The sequence below is a fragment of the Ixodes scapularis genome, unplaced genomic scaffold (assembly GCF_016920785.2).
Source record: "Ixodes scapularis isolate PalLabHiFi unplaced genomic scaffold, ASM1692078v2 PGA_scaffold1__304_contigs__length_218370807, whole genome shotgun sequence".
Taxonomy (NCBI): domain Eukaryota; kingdom Metazoa; phylum Arthropoda; class Arachnida; order Ixodida; family Ixodidae; genus Ixodes; species Ixodes scapularis.
The window spans coordinates 30,042,299-30,056,531 of NW_024609846.1; the positions used below are offsets into that span (position 1 = coordinate 30,042,299).

The following is a 14,233-nucleotide window of genomic DNA, read 5'->3' on the forward strand; positions in this document are numbered from 1 at the left end:
TACACTGCTTCCCAATAGATGGCGCCAGTGTGTTTTCTGGTTTAACAAGTTTTAAGGAACCCAGGTTTAAGAGGTCGCAAGCAGTCGCAAGTGTGTGAACGGGCCTTAAAACAATCACGAACAGTAAATGCGCCGTTATTTCGCCCTCCTTTTTTTAGGTGCGTGATTGGCTTGGCCGGTGATAGGAAACCCACAAAGAGAAGGCGTGCCGTGACTATGCACTTTTGGCGGTGCTCGATTGGCTCCATCGAATGGTAGCGTCGTCTGCGGTTGGACTTAAAATGAAACGAAGGATGCGCAGCGCAAGTTCGTCTGCTTCTTTTGCAGTGGTTGTGGTGACGTCAGAACACCGAACTCTGATTGGCTCTGCTTGAAAGAACAGTGGGTAGACATCGAGGCAGCTGGCATCGAGGTCTACCCACTGTTCTTTCAACCAGAGCCAATCGGAGCTCGGCATTCTGGCGTCACTGCGATCCTTGCGCAAGAAGCGGCGGAACTTTCGTTCCGAATAATTTTCTCGAAGAGAACTCGGACAGTCAGTTTCGGCGATCGACGAAGGATAGCTCGGGAAATGACGGGTCCTAAACAACAACCGTTCGACCTAAACAAAGTCCGCAATGCAACAGTGAGCGAGACACGTGAGACGCCGTATACTCAATGCCACGTCGCGGGTTTCCTTTTGAGACTCGCCATTTAGTCGATTGGGTTCTTCAGTATAATTGCCTCTTGGATGTTCCGTGTTGTAAGTAAAAACGAACGGGCATTCTTGAAGACGCGTTGAATTAACCTGAGACTAGGGTAGAAGAGAAACATCAATACGTAGAAGAACCGGAAAATAGACAGGACGACATCTCAAACTCAGCGAAGTCGCTTCTTTAGTACGCCTCTTTATACAGTCTCAACTCAAGGTGAACTATATAAACGGGTTGGCTTAGTTCAAGACGTCGTCCTATCTATTTGCTGCTCCTACTTTTTTATGTTTCTTGTTTGCCCGAGTTTCAGGTTAATTCAACGTAGTAATATTCACCAGCTCGCTTGCACACTTACTATATATTCTCGAAGCATGTGAACACTACAACTAGTGGACATTGTCCTGGGATATTTAAAAAGCCCAACGGAAACGCGGACAAGGGAGATAGACAGGGACAACGCTTTAACTTACAACTTAATTTTATATTACCGATGTCAACAAAAAACAGGCCAACGAAGGAGCACAAATACACACCGTTAAAAGGCAAAAAATATTGTTACATCCCTCATCGGCAGCAACACGAACTCCTCTCCTTTGGTTGAAAAACCGCAGTATACTTTATCTGACAATGATACAGAGAGAGTGCTGACACACCGCAGTCCCACTCTACCAATTTTTGGGCCTCGGGTATTTACCGCGTAATCTTGTCTCTGTTTTGGTTTTACTACGTTAATGTCAGTGAAGATGGGAGCGCAACCACAATTCCTGCAGTGTACACCGAGATGCCCTGATATGACCTTATCTACTTTGTATCGATGTTCCCTCGAACGTTGATTCGGATGGTAGTTTGTCTGTCTTGCATACTGACGTCCGCGCGACGATGGGACGCGACCACTTCCAGACGCTCCACGAAGCAAGTTTTCTGCTTCTTCGTGCAGCAGCTTGTAGTTATCGTGTCTGAATTCCCCTTTACTTTCTTACGCCATTATTCTACGCTTTACGTTTACTAATAACGCTGTGTATAGTTTTGACGCTAAAGAACGGTGCGGTCACCTGCGTTTACGGCATTTGCTGCTAAAGCAAAACCTCCATATTCGGGCTGATGCGGTAGCCTTTAGCAGCTAATACCGCTTGTAACCAACGCCAGAAAAAGCAGTTACATTGATTGTGTGAGGCGCGACCTACCAACCATGAGGCGAATCTTTTCCGTCCTACTTGCCTGCCAATCGTGATTGGCTTGTCGCCGGTGACACAAGCGCATACAATGGTGTGAAGAAAAAAAAACATTCTTATACTCCGTTTTACTTCACGTTGCTTGTAGTCTATTGTGTTTTTCCAATCACCGGCACGCCCAGTCGCGTCAGCAGAAAACGTCAGCAGAACTTAAAGGGGTACTCCGCCGATTGCTTCATGGTCCCCGATTTGCTTGAAATTTTGCTAAACTTGCCAAACGACATCGCTAAAATAGTATCCCAAATATTAGGTCAAAGTAATTTTTTTTTCACGAAGTTATTGAATTTACAATTTTGGTCCTTACCGTGTTTTTCAAACTGAAAGTCTCTACTGGCAACAACAAAAAAGTGACGTCAGTGGAAGTGGAGGGGTTCACTCTTTGGACTGCAAAATTTGTTCCCAACTGATTCGAAGCAGTTTCATGGAGTCAATGAAGGCTTTGGAAGCTCGCTGCAGTCCCCGCGCTCCAGCACGGAATAAATGATTGGCATATTCTATTTTTTAGACTGCTCGCTCGACTGGGAAGCTTGCCTCCCACTGACGTCACGGCACTGAAAAGGGAGGGTATATTTGAATGTTGGTTTTTGCATCATTTTCATTTGCCGATTTCACAATAACTATTATGAATTTCACGATACTAAATAGCATACCAGAAAGGGTAAAGGCCGGGGAGTCTGAAAATATATTTAGTTGAGGTAGCTCAAAAATCGTCGGAGTACTCCTTTAAAGAGATGCTGAACCGAAATCTGGATTCCACAAAACACGCGGCAAAAGCGTGCAACGGGATGCTACAAACACCAAACATCACTCATACATCGATATATCGCACGGATGGCCGTATTTTTCAAAAAAAGGAGGCGCATTTGACAGGAATGTTGACGTCATATTTTCCGAGAAGGAGAGGGAACGGCCTCGCGTGTTCTCCGCCTCGCCGCCTTGAGGGAGCGAAGCGAAGAGAGGAGGAAACGAGATATTTCTACGTCACACGCCTCGTCGGCCTGATTCAATCTCGACCTCTTTTTCCAAAAATACGGCCGTCCATTCGAGATATCGCCTTACGAGCAGTGTTGTAGGGATTGTAGCGTCCCGCCTATATCTCCTGCATTGTTTCTTTGAAATCCAAATTTCGGTTCACCCCCCTTTAAGGTGAAACGGAGTATAGTTAAAAATCCAAAAATAAAAGAGGTTCAATACGGGTCAAAAATAAGTTTTTCCTTTCGCCTTCGCAACAGATTCGAAGAAGGAGCACTTCTCTTTTTGATGGCTGCCCTAATCTTCCTGTGGTTCACGCTGAAGCCACGTGCCTTCCCGGGCTGGATAGAATTTTTTCCCTACGCAAAGTACGTAAGAGCAAAAAAAAAAAAAAAAAAAAACATTCGTTATAATTACAATTACCCGCATACTAGGAGCGCAAATTAGCCCAACATAAATTGTCTCGGCAATTTTGTGCCGGCGATAATGGCCCGACGAAACTTCGCTATCCAACAATGCTCGTAACAAACGTAACAACTTCGTTGCCATTTTTTTTCTTCTTTGCAGTCAAAGTTCTATTGATTCTTCGTGTGACGCATTTTTTAAAAATAAAAAACAGTTTATATCTTAGTTTTGGTTAGGTATTTTCACGTAGCGGCATGCTGTAAGACGGGTGTAGCCCGAAACAACCCATCCCCGTTAGAACCCGTCCCGTTTCGACACATTCCCGAAACGACCTTCCGGTTTGAACCCGTGCCGCTTTCATCTATTCCCGAAACGCCATATCGATTTGAACCTGTCCCGTTTCAAACCATTGGTACAAGGCCCTGCCCCTCTCCGCTTCTTCGCAAAAAGCCTCTATTGTTCTAATCCTGGCCTGCGCACCTTTTCTGGTGGAGAGTATGCTCTCAAAATATTTTTGTATGTCAACGTAATCTTAAGATATACATTTCAGACAGGCTTCAACGTAATATATTTCTACCTCAAAGTTGTTCAGACGTTTTTTTTTCCCCTTTTTATAGATGGTTTCTAAAACGTGCAACCGCGAAACGGACTATGCACACTGCGGGACACTGTTCCCGTGAACACGACGTTGTCGCTCAGGCACGAGCTTCTGTCAGGATTGATGCGAGGCTGCAGGATGAACCATGGTTGGCGCACCGCCACGCGACAATTGTGTTCGCATTCGAACGTTTTTTTTTTATAAAACTTATACTCATCTAAGTATAAACACTGCTTCCATTTTCTGTTTCTGCAAGATAACAAATGATGACATCGGGCAGACCAGCAGCGACCAGTGCTACGCTTGTTTGCAGCCCTGCAGGCACCATAAGCACCAGAAAAGCGTGTAGAGAGTGACTGCTGGTGACCAAATCTTGAAGGTTGTTTTGGGAGTGGTCGAAATACGGTCACCAAGGAGGACCGACACTGGACATTTGAGCTGACCCAACCGATGATGAACAACGGTCGAAGTGGGAAGCTTGTTTTGGGATAGGCCAAAATGAAAAAAAAAAGAAGGTGAAACGAGACGGTCGTTTTCATCCGGGTCGGAACGGAAAGGTACAAGCGGGAAAGGTTGAAACGGGAAATGGGTCGAAACGGGAACCACCCGTTTAGGCTGCCGTGACGATACACTCTTGGCGCCGTTTGATTGCCTCCGTTTGGAGGTGAGCAGGTTAATGGCATTATGCGTTGCTGAAACAAAATGCACGAGGACGGACATGGAGACGCTTCTTAACATATCAACTCAACATGATACATGGATTGTCCCGTCCGTCCCTGAGTTTATTCTTTCAGTAACGTTAGATTGGCATTGTCGGATCGTAGAGCTGGCTGCGTTCGGATTTGGTGTGAACGGAGTATAGCCGTCTTTCCTTCTTGCTAAAGGTCGCGCGGATTTATTGTTGGGCCGAGCAGGGACATCGGCAGCTGCGTGCCCGCCACGGCGGTGGCCATTTTGCTTTTCGTGGTGCCTAAGGAGCCGCACAAGGGTTCCGCCAGCCCCGGGATCCTAACCTGGGAGGACGCCAACACCAGGATTCACTGGGGCGTCATCTTGCTTATCAACGGAAGCATGACGCTCACTCAGGCATCCAAGGTGGGCGCAGTTATTTCCTTCATTCTCCGGGTCCGCGCACGCTCGAGATGACTCTTTTTCATTGTGGGAAGAAATACTGCGTCGAACGGACGCAACGAGCGTGAATTTGAATTGAAAAATGGTCTTTATGTTGCCGAAAAGCACGGGTAACATCTTAAGTTAACTGTCTTTTTCTCTCTCGGATACGCGTTTCTGGGTAAGATGCAGCGTGCGTTGCAGTTGTGAATTACATTTTTATGGTTGCTGGGGCTCTTCATATAGCACCTGTATAATACAATGAAATTTATGCTTATTGAATAAGGCTTTCTAAGAAAGGCACCAACCTAAGGCCTACACATTGGGTCGAAACGGCACCAGATGGGTCAAGGTCTAGAGGTAGCAATGAAGTCGTGTTTGTACTCCTTGTCTCCGCTCTCCAGTGTTAAAATGGCTATCATTGTTACTTTTTTTCACCAGATGTACCAATCACAATGTGTAAACAAATTTGAAATATAACGCGATCTTTTGTGGTATCCAATCTACCTATTGAGCCGTCTAATTTCTGATTTCTAACGTTCTAATAGACCAAGATTATTAGTAGGTCACCATCAAACGGAGCTTTTCAAAGAAGTAGCTAGATTATTTTTTATATCATCACTTCCTTCAATCCTGCTGTTTACCTTTTTTTTTGTAATACAAAATCTTCCTTTACATGTGGAGTCTGGACTTTCAAATCGCGCCTAAATTAAGTCTCATCCCACCTCGCGCTTTTTTTATGAAAGCATTTGACTATTTTTGCATCATACAAGCATTTCGTATATTTGTTTTTTTCATAGCCTAAGTTGTGGCGCATGCGTGAAATTATGTGAGTCAGACGCTGCGCAGTCCAAATACTGGAAGTAATTATTTATCATCCCATTTAAATAAGTCAAAGCCTTGTTAAACGTTTTGGAAACGAGATATAAACCAGTTCACTATCAAATTCCAAACTTCTTACACGTATTTTATTTCACTTCAATCTTATTATAAATATTAACCACTAAAAAATTACTGCCTTTTTTCCAGGTATTTGTTTTAATCTTATAAAATATTAGGCAGTGTTGAATGCTCCGATAGCGTGCCTATATAAACGTGAAGCAATATGTTTCCTCATTGTTATTAACTGCAACCGCAAGAACCCTTTATTTCTTCATCTCCTTGGGAAAATGAAGAAAGAAACGACGTGCATCATTTATAGTACCTCGTGTAGGACACAACGAAGGAAAGCGTCTAATCTCGCTAGGCAATATTTTTCGTCAAACAACCTTTATTTCATTCCAGAAATCTGGTATGTCTGCAATGCTCGTGAAGGAGCTGCAAGTGCTTGAGGCCCTCCCGGATTTCTTCGTGGTCAGCATCCTCTGCTTCGCGGCCTCCATGTTCACGGAGCTCACCAGCAACGCGGCAGCAAGCTCCATTATGCTGCCCCTTGTACTTGAAATGGTAAGGACACTGCTACAACCCTGTTCTTGTATACAGCGTCTAGCGTCATCGAGTCAACCAGTACCATGGGAACGTTTCAAGCGAAGAGATCACAATGAAGATTATCACTTAGCTGAGGACTTGCTGAAGAACACTGCTACGTACCTACTGAAAACGGCATTAACAAATTTCAGAAATATGTTTTCCCACATTATTAGATAATAATGAACTTCAATAGTTCCGCGCTTAAAAACATATAGCTACGAGAGCAGTCGTCAGCCGCTGTTCAGGCTGGAGCTCCGTTTCCCCAGTTTTACTACGATGCAAATTTTTTTACCAGTCAAGCGAGTCTCAAGATAATTTCACGTTACACTGACCCAACCGAGCTAAAGACTGATTCCAAAGAACCAACTATATTTTCTCGTTTTCATTTCAACAGACAATGAATTCAATTTTCAACTAAACGCTTTAAACACTACATTAGTTTAATGAGCAGTGACCACTGAATTTTCTAGTTCACTCGTAAATGTGATACTGAATTCTTAGCTGTTTCTTACGTCGACGTTTTCACATTTTACGCTCCACTAATACCCTAGATAATGTAATAGACATAAGGCTTGTGTAAACTTGTCATAGTTGACTGATATGGCTGTAAATGACACGAAACATGTTTTTTGTTCGTTTGTTCGTTTTCATTGCGGAGCTCCCTGAGCTGCAGGCCAACCCAGCTGAAGCAATACCACCTAGTAGACAAGGGCTGCGGATTACGTCATTGTTAGTGGATCCATCGCCCGCCACAAGGGTCAGACCGCGTATACGCATTCATTGTGAGACGCTGCAAGACACTCTTGCGGTGATGCTTATGAAAGCTAGGTAACGCTGCATGAATCCACTAGTGATGACGTTTGGGGGGAAGGGGGGGTGGGAGGGGGAGGGAGGCGCAGGTTTCGTTTTTTTTTTTGTGTTGGCTGAATAAACTATTTTACAGGCCCTTGCTCTCCGTGTGCACCCCTACTACTTTGCACTGCCCGTGACGGCCGGATGTTCCTTCTCGTTCATGCTGCCAGCGGCGACGCCTCCCAACGCCATCGTGTACGAACTCGGAAAGTTCAATATCATAGACATGGTACGCATCATATTCAGATCGAGACCATGAAACGTCCCTTTTTAGACACTGGTTCCTATCAGTCATATATGGCAGTTTTGACGGGCTCATACAGCACGTGAAGACCTGGTATTTACACAACTGAGGTAGAACACAAGGAACGTTAGGTACATGAGCCCTTGTCCATCCGAACTGCCTCGTGTATGATGCCTCGAGCGCGTCTTTGACTGCTTTTTTTACTGCGTCCTAAAACGTGGGCCCTCGATTTCCGCCTAATCAAGTCATAAAAGTGTCACGCTGTCACCTGGCGATGTCACCGCAGCTGTTATGAATGTTATAGAAGCCTGTTCTGCAATACTGGTCGCTCTCCTGTTCGGCAGGCCACGGAAGGTTCGGCAGCCACGACGACAGCGACCCTCGCGTTCCCTCCCCCTTTTTTTTTTCAGAACTTATGCCCTCAACCGCAACTGTCATCAAAATTGCTACTGCGTTGTAATGTGCACACCAGGGGCGTTATCAAAAGTACTGCAATTTTATCTGCGTCAATACCATGCATCGGCACCTCGTAAGAAAGCACCCCCGCCCCAAAGTCTTGTTCGCTTCAACAGTGTCGCGCAGTGTAGCTCTACTTGTGCACTTGGTCCCAGAACGCACAGTAGTCACTGTGGCAGTGCGGAACGGATGTTCGTCTGCTTCTTTTGCAGGGGTTGTGATGACGTCAGAACGCCGAGCTCTGACTGGCTCTGATCGAAGAATACTGGGTAGACCTCAAAGCAAGCTGCCCTCGAGGTCTGCCCACTATCCTTCAATAAGAGCCAATCAGAGTTCGGCGTTCTGACGTCACCACAACCCCCGCAAAAAAAGCAGACGAAAAAGTACCGAGCGCTCCGCATTCTTGGGTAGCTTCACGTGTCGCCGCTTCATGACAAAAAAGTGGCGCTGTAGCCAGGATACCGGTGCATTTCTGCTCGAAGGGGCGTGGCATGAAGCGTCTCAAGTGTTGTACGCGAGCGCGCGGTGCACGAGAGCGTCTCGTACTACGCGTGCTCATGCAGGACGCACTTCTACGCGTGGTGCCTATGTGCGCCGCCCGATGGAACCAGTCGCAAGGTACCGGTGCCACGGGCGTCATGAACAAGTTTTTGTGTCTGGTATCTGTCGGAAAGAAGTTCTCGCAGGTGGTGATGGAGGAAGACTAGGAGTGAATGGAAGACGAAGTTGAAACAGCTGGTCTTCGTCCAGCGGTCTTTGAGCTCCGATATTAGAATACAACAATTGGCGCAGTCGACAAGCCTCAACTTCAGCATGAAGGTCGAGCCACCACCGCTTTTCTTACCGTCGCCGGGCAAGCCTACAATTCCATGGGACGAGTGGTACGCAATTTTCGAGACGCACATGATCGCTTCCGGCGAGTCGGCGATGGACGACGGCAGAAGAACTGCCATTCTACTGAGTTCACTCGGAGTTGAGGGTCAACGGACCTACCGCAAATTTCCAGAGCTCCAAGCCACTCCCACAGCCATCCCTGATACAGTTACAAATACCCCAGGGGCTGCCTCGGCTTCGAGCGGAGCCAGAGCACCAGTTACCACAGCCTAGGATACCGCGGTGAGGAAATTGCGAAAATTCTTTACGTCCGCCATCAACAAAACGGCTGAAAGGTTTGTATTTCGTTCACGAGCGCAAATGCCCGATGAGACAGTACAAGAGTACTTGACAGTCCTGCGAGGCCTTGCAACCAATTGCTAATTCGGGGACATGACGGATGAAATGATCTGCGATCAACTCGTCGAGAAAACGAGCCATACCGAAGTACGAAACCGGCTACTCCTAGAGGTTGAGCTTTCGCTGGAAGCAGCTCTAGCTATCGCATCTTACGTTGAGCAGGCGATGAAGGACGCCAGTCTCTTCACTGAAGAAGCGGTTTCCAGTGCCCAAGTATCGAAAATTAAAGCGCAAAATCAACCTCAACCTCCGGTTTCTTCATCTAGCCGAAAATCTTTCGGTAGTTGCTACAGATGTGGTTCAACACATCCCATAATGCAGGAAATGTCACAAGAAGGGACATTTTGCCTCTGTCTGCAAACAGACAGTTTCCCAGGCAAAATCCCGCGTGCGAAGCGTAGCACAAGTACAAGTCCTTACTACGAGCTTCAAAAACCAGTTCATTACCTGCGAAATACTGATTTCGCGCGTACCCGTCAGATTTCTAGTCGATACCGGATCATCGGTGTCGATTCTTCCAGAAAACGTCTACCGAAGATACTTTCAATCCTACAAGCTACAACCAACAAGTGTAGCTCTCATCGATTACTCTGGAAAGGACATTCCCATTCTGGGAAAATTCGACTCAACCGTACAGTTCGCCGAAAGGAACTGCAGGTGCACATTCCACGTCGTGCGAACAGGCACGGCCGTGATGGGACTGAATACCTTATGTGCTCTTAATATTTACCTTGACTTTGGTTCTCCCAAAGGGGAGACGATTAGGGGCCAGAGTTTCTTTGAGAAATCTTCCAGAGCTTGTAAAGCACTTCCACCACTTGTTCCCAGAAGGTCTGGGTCACGCCAAAGGATTCGTCCACAGAGTGAAGACGAAGGCTACGGTTAGCCCAGTACAACAAAAACTGCAATGACTACCTTTCGCAGTACGCGAAAACGTTTCTGAGGAGCTGGCAAGGTTGGAGGACTCCGGTGTAATTGAACGCGTCGATGCATCGGAGTGGGTACCTCCAACTGTGGTTGCGCGGAAGAAAAATGGAGACATCCGGCTGTGCGTAGACTTACGCAAGCCAAATACTTCAGCCATTGTTGACTCGCATCCTCTTCCGTGTCCGGACGAGCTTTTCCACCGGCTGTCGGGTGCAAAGGTATTCAGCAAGTTAGATCTCTCGTCAGCGTACCACCAGTTGCACCTGGCAGAAGAAAGTAGAGACCATACTGCCTTCGTGACGCATGAAGGTCTATTTAGGTTCACTAGGGTAAGTTTCGGGCTGGCTTCCGCCGCCCCTGCTTTCCAAAAGCTGATGGGCTGTATCCTTAGAGGCACTCAGGGTACCAACGTCTACCTCGATGATGTGCTCATCTTTGGAAAAACGAACAAGGAACATGACGTCCGACTGAGAGAAGTCCTTACCCGCCGACAAGAGGCGGACCTGGAACTAAACAAAGACAAATGCATTTTCTCAGTGCCACAGCTTCAATTCCTGGGACATGAGATCACTCCTCAGGGGATAAAGCCATGTGAAGATAACGTCAGGGCGATCATGCAAGCCTCTGCTCCCACAGACGTAACGTCACTACGATCTTTGCTCGGTCTCCTAACGTACTGCTTCAAGTTCGTTCCCAACTGCAACCATCGTAGAGCCTCTAGATGCACTCCTTCGGAAGAATGTTCCATTCCAGTGGGGAAAGAAACAAGAGGAAATATTCACCTCAGTCAAACACCTGATTCAGAGCTGTGTCCCACTCGCTGTTTTTGAGGCGACACTTCCTACCGTCGTCACTGCGGAAACATGAAGCTACGGGTTGGGCGCGGTATTAAAACAAGTGCATCCAGATGGAATACACACCGTCTCATTCTCATCATGAACACTTTTTAGCGCAGAACGCAACTACTCTACGGGAGAGAAAGAAGCTTCAGCATGTCTTTGGGACATTGAGATGTGGCATGTTTTTCTTTTTGGCCGACATTTCAAGCTCAAGACGGACCATCAGGCTCTAGTGACCCTGCTTTCTACTCAGGGAACCGGTCAAACACCGATGAGAATAGCCAGATGGGCCACGAGACTCCTAAAATATGATTACGAGATTCACTATGAGAAGGGGAATGAAAACGTCGTGGCAGACGCACTTTCACGTCTGCCTGCACGGAATGGTTTCGACCACTCTGAGACATGCGAAGATGAAGAAGAATTCACTTGCCTGGTACACAACCTATACTCGATAGACATACCAGAAGTCAAAAGTGAAACGAAACAAGACCCTGATTTGCCTCGGGTGATACAGTGTATCAGAACGGGTTGGTGTCTCGAACAGCAACGAGACACAGCACTGTCCCCATACTACAAACTACAAGAAGAGCTCTCCTGGGTGGACGGCGTGCTACTACGGGGATAAGTGCTGGTACCACCTACTTCTATCCGACGGAGACTCATAGACTCATTAACTTAGCACACGAATCACATCCGGGTATTGTGAGAACGAAGCAGCGTCTACGCCAGCGCTTCTGGTGGCCCAGGATGGACATTGAAGTAGAATCTTGCATCAAAGACTGTAACACATGTCAGGCAAATGACAAGACAGCGGTTACAGCAGTACCACCTCTTCAACTAGTGGCACTTCCAGCAGGCGGATGGAAACAGCTCGGAATCGACATTGTTGAACCGTTTTAGCGACCTCCTCCAGAATTTAAATTTGTGGTTACCTTGGTAGACTACTTCAGCAAGTGGCCAGAGGTCGCTTTTTGCACTCAAGTAATGGCTAAAGTTGTTTGCAACTCTCTAACTACGATTTTCAGCCGAGAAGGATACCCAGACGGGATTGTTTCGAATCATGGTCCTCAGTTTCTGTCTATCACATTCCGAGAGTTCCTGGACACAAGAGGAATTTCTCACCGTCGGTCTACCATCTACCACCCACAGGCAAACGGGCAGGTGGAGAGATTCAACAGAGTTCTAAAGGGGTACGCCCAGACTACAATACAAGAACAAAGTAACATTCGTACTAGCTAGCCTGACTGAGTTCTTGGGCGTCTACCGGAGTACACCACATGCGGCGACGAAACTCTCCCCGGCTGAACTGCTTCATGGGCGTCGAATGCGGACGAGAAAGTACAATCGTAAGCAGTGAGAGAGTGCAGGCGAGCTGGTAATCAATCGACATCTTGTAAACCCTGAGATGGGGAACGATAAAAAAACGGACGAACACAACAAAATCTCAATTTTGAGATTTTGTTGTGTTCGTCCGTTATTTTATCGCTCCCCATCTCAGGGTTTACAAGATGAGAAAGTACATCGTCGGATTTCCAAATTTCGAGAAACCGGCTCATATCGAGATGCAGCAGCTCCGTGAAAACATCGCCGATTACCAGCGACACAGCAAGCAGTACACAGACGAGACACGCAGAGCAAGACCCTTTAAAGGTAGTGTGGGAGATTGTGTGCGCGTGAAACTTGCCACACCAAGCGAAGGGAACACCAGCATTCGGAACACCCGAACGAATTAAAAAAACAGTCGGCCAAAGCACGTTTGTTACATCTGGTGGAGGATGTTGGGATTCGTCGCGGTTATCGCGAGCATATATTCCAGTCGGATCACAGTCATATGAGGACAACACAGGGCCCGGGGAAGATGCTGCAGATGCGAGACAACCACTTCACCTAACTCTACGAAGGTCCAACAGGAGCAGGAATCCACCGGTCAGATTTTCCTCTTAAAGAGCTTTTCTTAACGGGGGGATTATGTTGTGTGTGGTCTCTGTCGGAAAGAAGTGCTCACAGGTGGTGAAGGAGGAAGACGAGGAGTGAATGGAAGACGAAGATGAAACAGCTGGTCTTTCGTCCAGCGGTCTTTGAGCTCCAATATTAGAATCGTGCTGTCGATTTTCTGTTTAGCTCACCTCCCCTTATAGCCACTATACCCGATGCCCACTGCACGCGCTCTCTCGAAAAATACAAAAGAAATACCCGATAACGATATTCCCTCGTAGCACTGTGAATGCCAAGATCTCCTGCCGGAAAACGCTCTTTCCCTTGCTCCAAAAAAAAAAAAGCATTCGGAACAAAATGGTTCGATATCTATTAATGTCCTAACCCTAGAAAGTCTGCTAATGCCACTTTGTTTATAGCTCCCGTAGTTTTAGACGCGCGCGTTTTTTTGGTGTTGCTAGTTTCCTATTTTTAGTGCTTGAACGCTTTTAACAATAGGCTCGTGACTTTTAAAAGGGGTTTATTAGTATAAGAATTCTGGTTCGATTGGAGCCTGAATTTTCCCGTGGAGGGCGTAAACATTCCTCTCCCGTTTCTATGATTTTGCTGATGGCGGAAGCTGACTCTGATGAGTGATAATGATTATATTTACTACGTTGTCTCGCAGGTTGGCCCCGGGTTTGTGATGAATATGCTCTGCGTGACAGTGGAGCTGATAGCGATCCACTTGCTTGGATTTCCCCTTTTCGATTTGGGGACTTTTCCCAAATGGGCCGAAAACCAAACACTTTCGACGGTCAAGCCGTGACGTCGATTTTCTTTAAGTTTGTTGGAAAGCAGCTGTCACCCAGGTTGCTTCAAGAAAATGTAACAGATAAAGAAATACTGAACCGAAATTTGGATTTCGTAAAACAAGGCCGCAAAAGCGTTGAATTGGACGCTGCGAACTCCAAAACCTCACTCATACATCGATATCTCAAACGGATGGCCCTACTTTTGGAAAAGAAAGGCGCGATCAAGCGAGGTCTATGACGTCATCGTCCTCCTGGAGAATATGAGAATGAGGGGAAGCAGCCTCGCTTCTCTCCTCCTCGCTTCGGTTTACCAGCTCGACGGGACGTTGCGAGGAGGAGAAGGAATGAGAATCGTGACGTGACTTGTTTCGGCGGCCTCGTCGGCCGTGTTCAATAGCGCACTCCTTTTCCAAGAATATGGCGATCCGTTAAAAATATCGCTGTATCAGTGATGTTTTGGAGTTTGCAGCG

At 46.7% G+C, this 14,233-nt stretch overlaps 1 protein-coding gene across 1 annotated transcript in view; it reads left to right on the forward strand.

The window, feature by feature from the left end:
* LOC120838344 (solute carrier family 13 member 2-like) overlaps nucleotides 1-13,776 on the forward strand; it is a 56,676-nt gene extending 42,900 nt beyond the window's left edge. Inside the window, exons 8-12 of the mRNA XM_042290116.1 lie at nucleotides 3,157-3,264; nucleotides 4,814-4,994; nucleotides 6,294-6,455; nucleotides 7,423-7,560; nucleotides 13,636-13,776. Coding sequence (XP_042146050.1) covers nucleotides 3,157-3,264; nucleotides 4,814-4,994; nucleotides 6,294-6,455; nucleotides 7,423-7,560; nucleotides 13,636-13,776 — 730 coding nt within the window. The remainder of the gene's footprint in view (nucleotides 1-3,156; nucleotides 3,265-4,813; nucleotides 4,995-6,293; nucleotides 6,456-7,422; nucleotides 7,561-13,635) is intronic.
* Nucleotides 13,777-14,233: the final 457 nt, after the last annotated feature.